This window comes from Phaseolus vulgaris, chromosome 1 (assembly GCF_000499845.2).
Source record: "Phaseolus vulgaris cultivar G19833 chromosome 1, P. vulgaris v2.0, whole genome shotgun sequence".
Classification (NCBI taxonomy): Eukaryota; Viridiplantae; Streptophyta; class Magnoliopsida; order Fabales; family Fabaceae; genus Phaseolus; species Phaseolus vulgaris.
The window spans coordinates 45,790,483-45,804,244 of record NC_023759.2 but is presented as its reverse complement, the minus strand read 5'-3'; the positions used below and the strand labels follow the sequence as shown (position 1 = coordinate 45,804,244).

The 13,762-nt window shown below is 30.4% G+C and overlaps 2 protein-coding genes across 3 annotated transcripts; both read left to right on the top strand.

The window, feature by feature from the left end:
- The first annotated feature begins 114 nt into the window (after positions 1-114).
- Positions 115-2,800, top strand: LOC137814665 (carboxylesterase 15). Its single transcript, XM_068617521.1, has 2 exons — positions 115-955; positions 2,219-2,800. The coding sequence occupies exons 1-2, from the start codon at positions 279-281 to the stop codon at positions 2,562-2,564; spliced, it is 1,023 nt and encodes a 340-aa protein (XP_068473622.1). The 5' UTR covers positions 115-278; the 3' UTR covers positions 2,565-2,800.
- A 7,612-nt stretch (positions 2,801-10,412) lies between these two features.
- On the top strand, positions 10,413-13,556 carry LOC137814662 (myosin-binding protein 7-like). 2 transcript variants are annotated; one of them, XM_068617513.1, is made up of 4 exons: positions 10,413-10,723; positions 10,927-12,387; positions 12,563-12,609; positions 13,257-13,556. In XM_068617513.1, the coding sequence occupies exons 2-4, from the start codon at positions 11,119-11,121 to the stop codon at positions 13,363-13,365; spliced, it is 1,425 nt and encodes a 474-aa protein (XP_068473614.1). In that variant the 5' UTR covers positions 10,413-10,723; positions 10,927-11,118; the 3' UTR covers positions 13,366-13,556. The 2 variants fall into 2 exon arrangements, with proteins under 2 accessions (XP_068473614.1, XP_068473615.1); XM_068617514.1 differs by having other exon boundaries at positions 10,450-10,723; positions 10,924-12,387.
- Positions 13,557-13,762: the final 206 nt, after the last annotated feature.

Here is a 13,762-nt window from a genome sequence, read left to right as displayed (position 1 = left end):
CCTATGCATTGTTAAAAATTGTAATTACTATTAAGTTGTTGAATTTTTGAGACATGAAAAATGAAATATAAATTATCCATCATAAAAAACTAACCCTATTTGCAATAATATGATAATAATAAGTTTATTGAATTTGAAGAGAAAAGAAATGAAATAGAAATGAATGAAGAGTTACATAAAGTGGTGTATAACATGGGAGTGTGGAGTTGTATATATATGGACACGAAGAAAAGAAAGTGAAAAACAGAGAAGCAAAGTGTAATTACTAGCTAGAATCAATGGGTTCTCTCCCCCACGTAGTAGAGGACTGTTTGGGGTTCCTCCAACTTTTCAGCGACGGTTCTGTTTTCCGTTCCAACGATATAGACTTCAAAATTTCAGCCGTTCAAGATCACTCCGTAACCTTCAAGGACTATCTCTTCAACAAGAGATTCAACCTTTCTCTTCGCTTCTACAAACCCAAACACGTAACACTCAACACCAAGAACATTCCTATTGTCATTTTCCTTCACGGTGGAGGCTTCTGCTTCGGTTCGCGCACGTGGCCCCATATTCACAACTGTTGCACGCGCCTCGCTTCGGGGCTCCAAGCGGCCGTCCTCTCGCCGGACTACCGCCTGGCGCCCGAGCACCGCCTTCCGTCTGCGGTGGAAGACGCGGTGGAGGCGGTGAGGTGGCTCCAGAGGCAGGGACTGAGGCAGAAGGAAGATGAAAACGGTGGGGACGAGTGGTTGAGTGGTGACGTTGACTTTGACCGCGTGTTTGTCGTCGGTGACTCCTCTGGCGGGAACATTGCGCACCACCTCGCGGTTCGGTTGGGGTCCGGTTCGAGTGAGATGGACCCGGTTCGGGTACGAGGTTACGTGTTGTTTGCGCCGTTTTTTGGCGGGGAGGTTCGGACCAAGTCCGAGGAAGGTCCAGCAGAGCACATGTTGAACCTTGAGTTATTGGACAGGTGAGGCTAACCACTTTTTTCTCCCTTAATTCCAACCTAATCATATATATCACTTTACATTCTTTTTCGTTACCAACACTTTAATCTATAATATTAAACTTTAGTTAATTTATTAAGAAATTTCTATTTCATTATGAAAAGATTAAATTTCGAATAAATGTTTCACATTATCATACAATGCTGGCTCAAAATATTCTCTATAAAATGTTTTTAAATTGATGAAATAATATGGGAATAGCATGAGGATGAGAAGTAGTAGATTGGAAGTGGTGTGTAAGTAAATTAAATGAAGAAATAATGGTAATGAAGTGGTTCCACTGGTGTGTGTGAATTGGCTCTCATAGTTAATGAATATGCCTCTGAATGAATAAACCCACTAAGGAATATGCGATGATTAAGACTTGTACAATTCTCAATCACTTTAATATTTTTTGCTGCTCCTTTCACATTATAATATATATCTTTTTTTTATATATTTACGAGTAATATTACTCAAGATTATTTCATTCAACGAAACAACTACAACTTTTATGCTAAGAATAATATGCATAAGCTTGCTCTCTGCATAAGTCACTTTTTTCCACTGATGCTGTCTTTTATTAAATCACCTTATAAATATTAAATTATTTTCTCTTTATGTGACCAAATATGAAAAATGCAGAACAATAGTTATGAACATTATAATATCTTAAATATATTAAATTAAAATTTTAAAATAAAGATATTAACATATTTCATTATTAAAAACATTTGAATGCATTTTAAAAAAAATATGTTAGTTTGATCTGCATGTTGTTGGTCTGTAAAAAATGAAGTGAGCCACAAAAATGAGATGGGATGGTCGGAACAAACCGTAATTAAAATATATTTAAAACCTCAATCTACTTCATTAAAAAATAGTCACTAGTCAACTCTTTTTTTTTGTGAATTTAAGATGTAAAAAAATTGAAAACATAGCATACTCAACATATTTTATTAAATAAATAATTTCACCACATTATAAATACTTATACAATATTAATTTTATACCTAAAAAATTTGGAGATCCCACGTCGACTAGAGATGATGACATTTCATTGTATATAAGTGAGTGCAAATCTTACCTTACGAATCGATTTTATAGAGTTGAATTAAACTTAAAATTTACTTCTTAAAAAAAATTTAAAAAATTAATATGACCATATTATAGTATAAAGTGTGAAAACGAAACTTACAAACGCATTTTGATCTTGAAATGGTGTCTTTTTGTCTCTGTTCCAACAGATTTTGGAGATTGTCGATGCCTTTTGGAGAATCAAGAGACCACCCATTGGCGAATCCGTTTGGACCAGGAAGCCCAAATCTTGAAGAAGTGAAGCTTGATCCTATTTTGGTGATAGTTGGTAGCAATGAATTGCTTAAGGATAGAGCAGAAGAGTATGCTAGGAGGTTAAAAGAACTGGGCAAAGACATTGAATACCTCGAGTTTGAGGGGTGCGAGCATGGCTTTTTCACGCATCATTCATACTCATCAAAACTTGCAGAAGAGGTCATCCAAATCCTTAAGCGATTCATGCTTCAAACTTCCACTTTATTAGAACCCACATGCCTCAAAAATATCAATGGGTAGAAAGAGACTTATATAATTAGGTTAATTAGTGTGTGTTGTTTTTAGCCCACTAAACTAGTTATGGTAAAGAGTTATATCTCTCAATTTTATATGGTGTGTACGTGTAGTTGTTATTGGAGCTTGTAGTCAATTAAGTACCTTTCTTAGCTATTAGTGCTATTACTTTTTAAGAGTGAAAGATTTCACTTAACCTAAGAATAATAAATTTAGGGTTTATTATTTTCAAATTAATCAAATTTGTGTGTTATTCTAATAAAAAAAAACAAAAAAAAAAGTAGAAAAAAAAATAGTAATCTTTATTTTTAGCATTATTGAGTGATAATATATTGACAATCATTCATTATATTACAATTTAAAATAAAAATATTTTTTCACTGAAATAGAACAATTTAAATATATTGATCAAGTCATAATTGTAAAATGGTGTGTTTTGATTTGTAATTATCAAATTAATATTTTTCGAACTAATTATGTCAGTTTTATGTTGTACATGTAGTTTTTGGTTGGAGATTGTGTTCAACTACTATACTCCCACCTATTAGTTCTCTAACTTTTGAATTGTATGAGTAGTTTTCAAAGTAAAAAATTATTAATCATACAATATTTAGGGTTTAATACATATACATAGAAGTATATTTGAACGTATCTTAATTTAATATAAGATGAAACAACATGTGTTTGATATAGTGATGGTTAGAGACTAACTCTGTTTATATGGGATGATGGAGAGATTAATGAAGAAGCTTATAGTGAGGAAATAGTGGGAGTAGGATAGAGGTGGAAAGGCAGAGTGGGCCATATGGGTCGATTTGTGGCTCGCTAGTAAAAAACGCGGGACAGACTTAGATTTTCATTCCGTCAACTCGCTTAAGTCCATCTTGCCTAACTCGCAGCTCGTGTAGGTCAACAACGAGGCAGGACGGGCTGGTCCGCTAGCCTGAAAAAAAAAAATTTGTGTGTTGACTTGGATTGGATTTGACAGTGATAACTTGGACTGGAAAAAAAATATTAATGTTTTTTAAATCAACTATGTTAATTGTAGTGGTGTTTATGTTTAATGTTTCTGAATTAGCAATTTTTAATGTTTTTGAAATGAAAGAATATTGATATTTGATTTTTATCTTAATTTAATTATCAACGTTTGACTATGTCTAGAATGGAAGAAAAAAATATTAATGTTTGATAATAACAAATAAATAGGTTTAATTTGACAAATTTTCAATACCAAAAAATAAAAAAACATTTTCATTGAATTTCTAAAAAAATAAAATAAAAAACTCAAATGTGGACTAACTCACAAACTCGCAGAATAGTCATTATATAGTAAAGAATTTAGCTCGCATTCATTATGCGGAACGAGTCAACCCAATCCATATTTTACAGATGAAGTATAAAACGGACCAATATAGGATCATTAATCATACATTTTTGACACAGATAGAGTAAGTATTAAAAATAACAGCAGTTTAGTTTATGGATTTCAGTGTTTCAAACAAGATGACATATGCCACTGAACACTCAATTTATTCTGTCCTCCGTTTTAGTGGGTTGGGAATGTATTTTATGGTTAAGGTGGATCACCGAATCTTTTGTGACATTGAAAGACATGTTTTAAAATCAATTTTCAGTTTTTAGCAAATAAATGCTTCTGATGTTTTATCTTTTCTTAATCAATTGCAAAATCGTCACTGGTCATCAAACTCTGTTAAATTTCTGGTGATGTGTGTATGATTAAGTGTGTAGTGGGAATTATGGGAGGTGTTGAAGATAATAAAGGAAATGGGGTATCTTGAAACCATTATAATTAGTAGATAGCAAGTCACACTTACATTTCTTCTCCATGCTATCTCAATCAAAAATAATTTCTCATACTAATTGCTCATGTGTATTTTAGGTCTAAAATGCAAATCAATGTTGTTGTGGTGCCAATTCTCTAAACCAGAAAATTTTATCATTTCTACAAAATTATAATATCTTAATTTTCTTTTTAACCTTATAAATATATTTTTATATTAAATAATTCAAATTTATTAAATTTTAAATTTTTAGATAAATGTATTTCAATTACATGTCGAAAAAAAAAACAATAATTATAAACATTGACAAAAAAAAATATAAGTACAAATTTCTGCCAGAAATATCTAGTTAATATTTTTTTAAAAATAGTTTCACTAACATACTTAAAAAACTCATACAAAATTCAATCGGGAAATAATCTTATCTTATATCAACAAGTAAATAATTATAACAAGAAAATAAAAGGTTATCAATATGTCGATAAAAAATCTTAACTGAAATCGTTGTTGGTCAATAAATAACTTTGATTTACACTCTTTGACGTTGGTCGAAAAACAACCTCAAATCATATAAATTAAAAATAATTTCAACTAACGCAATGCAAAAATTGTGTTTGACATCAATAAAAAAAATACCACTAGACTCAATTGAGCCAATGATGGTTCAACCTTAATGAAATTAACAACATTCAACCAAAGCTCAACCATGTAAAAAAAATCTAAAATCTAAAATTATCTAATTTTTAATAATCAAAACAATATGTTTTATCGAAAAATATAAAATTCCTATAATTTTAATTTATTTTAAAAATATTTATCCAAAAAATATAAAATTTTATATAATAATAAATTATTCTCTAAAAAATTAAGATCCAAAAACACATAAAAATATTCTATAAACATTATATTTTATTCTTAAATTTGTAATTAAGAATGTATTTAAAAAAATACTTATAATTTATGTTTTAATAAAGAGACATTTATCTCTCTTATTTTATTTATAAAAAAAAATAACTGTTTATAAATTTTTTCTAAATTTTGTATTTAAAACTTTAACTTTTTACCTTATTTTTTATTTACATTTTAATTAATATAATATTTTTATAAGATAAGATAAGTAAATGTCACTTATCTAATGCAAACTTTTCTAATATCATTTTATAGCATATAAGTGAATGCAAACTTATCTAATGTCTTTATTTATACAATTTATAATAATAAACTTTATCACTTTGATGAGTCATATTTCATATATATAATCATAAAAATAAATTTCCTTATTTTTCACATATCTATTTTTACCTTAAAATTTCTACAACTATCCGTTCAGTCAAATAGTCTCTAGTTTTTGAGCTACAAATATTATTTTTACTGATATTATACTAATGAAAAACAAATAAAAACTTATAGGAGAACGCATGTGTATGCCTCTCACTGAAAAACATTTGAAGTCTTTAACAATTGTGTGTTACCAAACTTTTCTTTCATTTGATAATTGCAATATCTTTTGTTGAGTAATGTGCTTTATCTCAACATCAACATTTTTTATGAGTGGATCTGTGGGTCCGCTCCAGAAACCAGGGTATCCCCGACTCCAAGATACATGCACAAATCTTATCTCCAATTATATTTATAAAATACATAATAAATTAAATTAAATAATATTAATTTTTAAAATCTCATTTTCTCTTTTGAATTTAATTTCTTTATTTGGAATGTTTAAGAATGATTGGACATTTTCAATTAAAAAATAATAATAATAATAATAATCTAGCTAGAGTAGTGGACAATCCATATTTCCCACTGCAAAGCCCATATGATGGCTTAAAAAGTTTGGAATATAAATAGTTTTCCTTATTTAATTGTTGATCACAGTTTTGCAGCATTTTAGAGAGTGCTAAAATAATTTCGTTGCCACTGAGGAGTTAACAGACCAAAAGGTTAAGACAAGGAATGCAAACTCTTTACAGATGCAATCTTTGAATTCAAAAAAGATAAATTAATGAATTAATTAAATAATTGTTGTTGCGCCACTTTATGATTGTGGATCATGACTATGGATGCTTGAGCTAAGTCTCAGAACTTCTAGAAATGAAAACAAATGGGGAAATTAATCAGTTTCGACTTTTTCCGGCACTAAAAGGAAGATGATAAGTATCCAAGATTAGTTGATAATGATGATAGGGTGTTATAGTGTGCTGTAATTATAGCACTGGAGTCAATTTTTTGGTGATTATGCATCTATGATTGGAAATAAAATGTCCTTAAATTAGTGGAGGAGAAGATATATAATGTTTTAAGGCATTCACAAGTTAATATATTAAATTATACAATTTAATATATTTTTAATAAGGATGACAAAATAAACAATTTAAGTATTTTTGTCCATTAGATTATTGTTCTGTTAAAAGTGGGATAAGATAGGTTGATTCGTCAAGTAGGCTGAAATTGATAAATTATTCCGTATGATAATTTAGCGTTTGGTTTGTCATTTTCTTATTTTTTTTAATTTTTAATTTTTATTTATTTATTTGATTGTAGTTATTGATATAATTTTTAAAAAAAAATTAAATCAAATTTTAATATTCTAATATGGTTTAATACTTAACAAAATAAAATAAATATTAAAAATAAATCAAATAATGTATAAATAAATTAATCTAAATAAATTTTTAAATAAAACATTCATCACAATCAATTTTAATTTATTTTTCAAAAAAATATCAATACAGATTGATGAGTTGTGTGAACCCGACTAATACAAACTAACGTGCTCAAAAGATTCAACTGTCTCATTTAAATGAGATGATTTACTATCCCTGATTTTAATTCATAAACAATTTTTTTTTTTTTTGCAACATTTAAAAATAAAAGATATGTAAATCCATATACCGAAATAAACAGTGAAGTATAAAATTACTCTATCTTTATAAAAGTTTACTCGGGCTTGTATAAAAACAAATATACAAATTAGACTGTTTCTTCCTGCACCTCCTATCTTCTTCTGACACCTCCATATACAACATGAAAATATATTTTTATCCTTCTTATGCCACCCCCATAAAATAATTTCTGGATTATGTAATCCAGAAACGCATTTGGAAAAAGACTTTCGAATTACATAATCTGGAAGTTAAAAAAGACTTCCAGATTATGTAATCTGTAAAGTAATCATGCATCTGAAAAAAGACTTCTAGATTATATAATCCGGAAGCTAATTACAAATTTGAAAAATGACTTCCGGATTATGTAATCCAAAATATTACAGAGGGGTAATTTTGGAAATACGAAAATCTATGGAGGTGAGAGAAGAAGGTATGGAGGTGCAGGAAGAAGCAGCCCACAAACTATGATAAAAAGAAAAGAAGCCCAGTCCACTTTTATCACTAGATCCTTTACTTGGCTTAGGTGTGTTTATTCTAAACTTTAATAAAAAATATTATAGGATATTAATATACTTTTTTATTCCAAAAAGACTTGGAAAAAAAGTTTAAAATATTTAATTTAATTCAAATAATTAAATTAAGTTAAGAATAAATTAAATTGTATATAAGATTTAATCTCTCCCCACACAAATATTGTATGTGTTGACATTTGTTACAGTACTCTTACAATTTTAGTTTTTTATATTATTTGTCGACTTTTCCAAGTTATAAAATAGAAAAGGTATATTGTTACTTTTGTTGTAATAAAATAGACATAAATAGGTGAAACATGTAGTAAAATCGTATCACGTGATGAAGAAAGATAAAAAGATAAAATAAAAAACATAAGGAAAAATATAAAAATAATATAAATTTATGAAGTAGTAAAGAGAAAATAGTAGATACCGTGAATGATATTACAGAAAAATAAATAAATAAATTGTTAGAAAAAAATGGATGAAAATGAAATGAATGTTAGAAATATAATTACTCTTTCTATTATTTTGAAGTAATCATCATCAATTTATTTTACAATTCATAAAATGTGGTTCAATGGAAGGAGGCAAGAATAAGATGTATAATTATATTAGTATGTATAGTATGAAATATTTATCTATGATAGTATATTAATGTGATATACTCATAAATACCAATACAACAATATTCATTTGATTACTTGTAAAAAAATTCATATGAAGTTCGTTATTCATTTATTATAGGTTTTAATTGAGTTAATTCATTTGTAATTAAATATGTTAAATAAAATTAATTTAATCCAACAACAAAAATTAATAATTTGTTTGGATTGGATAAAACATTGGTAGATGTGATGCAACATGCTAACACCCATGTTAAAAGGGATAGGTTTTAGGTTTTCATGGCTGCACTTAATGATGGCATTTAAGCAAGTTCATGTAAACTAAATTGGAAGGTTTCATTTCATTGCCATAATAAATAACGTATCCATTAAATAATTAAATAATAATATAACAAATAAGACTACAATAATAATAATTGGCAAACAAATAAATACTATAGTAGATAAAAAAAACACCATAACATAAATTTCTATCAAAATAGTACCATAAGTAAATAATGAATATTAACATAAATAAACAGCATCACAGTAACCAATAAAAATATATCTAACATTATTAAATAAATAAATTCCATAACCATAGTACCATAATACAACAAACATCGATAAATTAGTAAATGCACATAAATAAATAAATAAAATGTAAAATTAAACGAAGAACCACGTAAATAAGTGAAATACATGAACATGAATAGCTAAAATATTAAATAAAATAAATACATAATAAATAAATAAACACAAATAAGTTAATTAAGTAACAAATACATCTATATACAAAATACATATTTAATAAAAGTAACCCACAACAAAAAGGAAAATAATAATGTAGAGAAAAAAATGAGCAAAGAAATTGAGAGATTTGGAACGGAGTAGGAGTTTGTATATGAAACAAAAAAAATATTTTGTTTTTATTTGTATATTTGAATGCTGCCATGTGTTAAACATAATTTGGATCTTCCATGAAAAACATTCTTCTCTTTTTCTCTAAAATATATGTCAATCTATTACTTCAAGGAGTGTCACGTATCATGCAACCAATTCCAACACATGACACGTTGACATTTTTTTTAAATAATAAAACATCATATATTTAGTAATATTATTATTTTAACTATTTTTCACATCATTTAATTATAAATTAATCTTTTATTATATATATTTTTTTAAGTTGTATATAATTTCCTGAACTGTGAAAATATATTTTTTCATTTTTTTAAGAGGTAAAAAAAATCATGTGATAATAACTTATTTTATAAACCTACTTCAATAAATAAAGATGTAATTTTACCTTTATTTGTTGGTCAACCAACCCTAATGAATTATGAAGAAGTGACATAAGTACTGAAGTAACCGTAAGTACTGAAGTAACCGCCGTGTCATGCCAGTTTCAAAATGAATGAAAAGTGAGTGAAAGTTGCATTTAGCTAACGCAAGCCATAAATCATAGCTAACAAAACACTCAAAGTGTTAATTTTAAGACCCTAAACCTACCCTAAAGCATCCCTTAAAAGTCCTTAATAAATTATAAGTTCAAATGTCTTATCCTAACATGTAGTTTTTTAAAATATTCACGAAATTAACCTAAATTAAAAAAGTTTAATGATAGTAATTTGAATTTACTTCAACAACATACTATAAGAAAATGAAAAAAATATTATAAACTCGTGACATGGATTCTTCAGTTAAATTTTAACGGGAATTCTTACTTTTTATAGGGCAGTGCAGGTATGAAAATGGAAGATGAAACATATCCATGGTCATCACAACACTAAAATTGGCACGGTCAAATTTGTGTATAACTAACAAAAGTGAATACAGTTGAGAAGTTGTACGTGGCTTCTAACAAAACCTTAAAATTTGAGTTGGTGATGATACAACCTGGGTCACAATGTTGGTATTTCGCGGTCCATTGTTGGTGTTGTATCATGACGAAAATGAGTAGTTTTAATTTGAAAAAAAAATGATATATTATTGTATATTAAAATTTGAGAAGAGTAATTAAATTTGAATAAAGATGGTAAGAGAAAATGAAGATTATAAAAATGTAGAATGATGATGAGGGAGGAGGAGTATATATAGTACTAAAACGGGAAGAGGAGAAAGAAACCGTTCATTTGCATAGGGTTGTGGGGACGAGAGAAAGAGAGGGTTGAGGTGAACCAGAAGAAACATCAGAAAGCATAGAGAGTAATAAAATTGTAAAAATTTTAAAAGAGAAGAGCTAATAACAAATTCTAGGGTTTCCAAATCATTCTTCCCTCCAAACCAAACACCCGCATTCTTTCCTCCCAAGAAAGCGGGTTCAACCTTTTCTCCGTTCCTCAACCGCATTTCTTCCAGGTTAATCTTCCTCTTTCATTCTTTTTTTTTTTTTTTTTCTTCAAGGTCACATCTGAGTGATCATATTTCGGGTGTGTGTTGCTTGGAATGGGTGTCCTTTTTCCGTTAAGCACTCATTGTAAATTTGTTTTCGTTATTCATTTATTGTTATTATGATAACGTAATGACATCACTTGATTGTTGTTTTATACTTTTGTTAGCAGGTCTGTCTCTGATTGGGTGATTGATCCAAGGGAGAAGGTGCTTGGCACGGAGGGAGGGGAAGAGAGTGGTTGTGTGAAATGAAACAATGAAGGGATGTTGCAGATCTTTCCTTACAGTATTCTGCGTTTGTTAAAATCTTCGATGAATTTTGTTTTACTTTTGAAAAAGATTGAATGAGTTTAGTTTGAATTATGGATTTGGAATCTTCTGGGGATTCGGTGAAATGTTGCAAGCACTGCGAATGTGGGTGTATTGATTGCTCCATGGCAGCTCGATCTTCAGGGAATTGGTCCCGTTCTGTGAAAAGAAAACACAAGGAGTTTGAACGGGGCGGGCAAATCTGTGTGGCGGGGCTGGATTGCGATCCAGTGGCGCGTGTCGAGATTGGAAATGAATGTGAAGCCTTACGGGAGGCTGTGAGCAGCCAACAACAATCAATACAGGATTTGTATGCTGAATTGGAGGAGGAGAGGAGTGCTGCCTCCTCGGCCGCCAATGAGACCATGTCAATGATATTGAGATTGCAGAGGGAGAAGGCGGAGCTTCAGATGGAAGCGCGGCAGTTCAAGAGATTTGTTGAGGAGAGGACGGTTTACGATCAGCAGGAAGTTTTATTGTTGGAGGATATGTTGTATAAGAGGGAACAGGCAATTCACTCGCTCACCTGTGAGGTACAGGCTTATAAGCACAGGTTGTTGAGTTTTGGCCTCACTGAATCCGAGGCAGAAGGTGATCAGGATGAATTTCCCCCTTATGATTACCCTCCTTTGAGATGTAAGGCAATGCATGCTTGTGCTGATACAGACATTGATGACATAGACATTGATAAATATGCTTTTGGAGAAACTCCGAAGGACCGATTGAGGAACTTAGAAAGTAGGATATCTCAAATGGAGAGAAGCCCCACTTATAGCCAGGTAGATGGGGAATTCAGTGGAAAAAATATTCTAGAGAAGGTGATAGTTGGACAGTCTCCAAGATGGACTAAACATTCCAGGAAATTTTCTTGTGATTCATCTTCACTGTGTCCTGAGTATATGATGGATTCTCCCAGCTTTAGGAAGATGGATTGTCTCTCAGAATCAGGGGACCTTCCCAACTTGAAGAAGATGGATAATGTATCAGAAGCTGGTGATGATATCATTGATAAAGTCTATACAATTGACTCAGAGTTCAAAACTGGAGTTAGTGTTTGCGATGATTATGCAGGCACTCCAAGGGACTTTGTTAATAATGCGGATTTTGAAGATCCATACGTAAAGAAGCTTTGCATGAGGCTTCAAGCACTTGAGGCTGATAGGGAATCAATGAGGCAGGCAATCATTTCAATGCGCACTGATAAAGCACAGCTTGTTTTACTGAGAGAAATCGCTCAAGAATTGTGCAAGGAGATGTCAGAGCAAAAAAGAATGACAGCAAGGTCCTTTATTAGCAGCTTCTCATTCTTGACAGTTTTCAAGGTGATTAGAAACAATTGGTGTCTGCAAATTATTTGATAATCTGGAATCGTATCCTATTTCATTAAATTGTACCTTTTTTGTTCAAGTTTCTTTTGATATAATCTGTATCCATCTCATGATTGAAGATTTTGTTAGGAGCCACACTTATTCTATTTCATCTTCTTTTTATGTTCAGTGGATTGCATCAATTGTTTTCTGGAGAAAGGAAGCTCATAAAATCAAGTAAGCAGTTCTTAGCTTTTGTCTTTGTGTCAGAATTTGTATACCACAGCAACTAGTGTCTAGAGTGATGGTGCCTGGTTGTTTAGTTGTTGAAAGGCGTAGTCTCCTAGAGTTAGCATAATGAGCCGTTATTCTCAACCACCTTAGCAACATCATTTATAGAGAACAGTTGTGAAGAATTCAATTAGTCTTATTATGCATAATGCATTAAAAGGGTGCTAAAGTTGATCCAGGCATTCTGGATTCTTTATTTTCCTTTGAAATTTCACTGGCTGGCCTTTGATGTTCAATGTGATAAATATAATTGTAATGAATTGTATTAAATGCTTGACATAAACATAATCTCTTAAAAGATTAAAAAATTACGTTTGTAGTTTGCAACACGACCATCATTGAATGTGAAAACCTTTGATTATAAATTAATTCCTCATTAACTGCCTTTTTATATATAGTCCTCTCGAAGCAGACTACTTAGTATAACAAATTTAGTGTGTTGTGGTGTGTATTAGTTATCACAGTATTTCTTACAAGTGATTTTAGCGGGTCCATTTGTTTTATCCGGATGCAAAGAGAATTTTGTTTAAGTGGATCCTAGAGTGATTGCTTGACCAGAAATTATCCATCATGTCAACTGCTTATGATTGTAGGTACATGTTCGGGCTACCGTCTGACAGCGTGGGCTTGCTAATGCTGCTTGACAAAGGACCCCATGTAAGGTCATGGAGATATCTTCAAAGTACACAAGTGGGAGAGTAGTTCTCCAATTATTGTTTTAGCTTACAGGGTAGGCTCATATGTGGGGGTGGAAGCACCAACTGAGTCTTAATTACACTACAGTATTTTGTTTTTCTTTAGATTTTTCTTGCCAAAACAGTGGTGACTTGTGCAGTATTCTTTTATTTCTTTTGTATGAAATAAAATGTAATTTTGTTGGTTGATTGGTGAAACTTGCATTCGACAAGACATTTGAGCATTCTCCCTAGAATTTGCCGACGTTGTGTCGAGGTACATGTCTTTAGACATTGTAAGTTTTCTCCCATGCAGTTTCTATTCGATTTTCAAGTTCAATCCTAGTGAGTAGGAAAGAAATTACTATGACGGAAACAAGTCTTTGAGAAGGTGAAGTTCGTGAGTTGGAATTTTATTAAAAGGT

What these genes read in the sequence shown, in the direction of transcription:
- LOC137814662 (XM_068617513.1), top strand. Translation starts at nt 11,119, where the DNA reads ATGGATTTGGAATCTTCTGGGGATTCGGTGAAATGTTGCAAGCACTGC. An exon ending in CATTCTTGACAGTTTTCAAG is followed by an intron (nt 12,388 to 12,562) that starts GTGATTAGAAAC and finishes TTTTATGTTCAG; the next exon opens with TGGATTGCATCAATTGTTTT. An exon ending in AAGGAAGCTCATAAAATCAA is followed by an intron (nt 12,610 to 13,256) that starts GTAAGCAGTTCT and finishes TTATGATTGTAG; the next exon opens with GTACATGTTCGGGCTACCGT.
- LOC137814665 (XM_068617521.1), top strand. Translation starts at nt 279, where the DNA reads ATGGGTTCTCTCCCCCACGTAGTAGAGGACTGTTTGGGGTTCCTCCAA. An exon ending in AACCTTGAGTTATTGGACAG is followed by an intron (nt 956 to 2,218) that starts GTGAGGCTAACC and finishes CTGTTCCAACAG; the next exon opens with ATTTTGGAGATTGTCGATGC.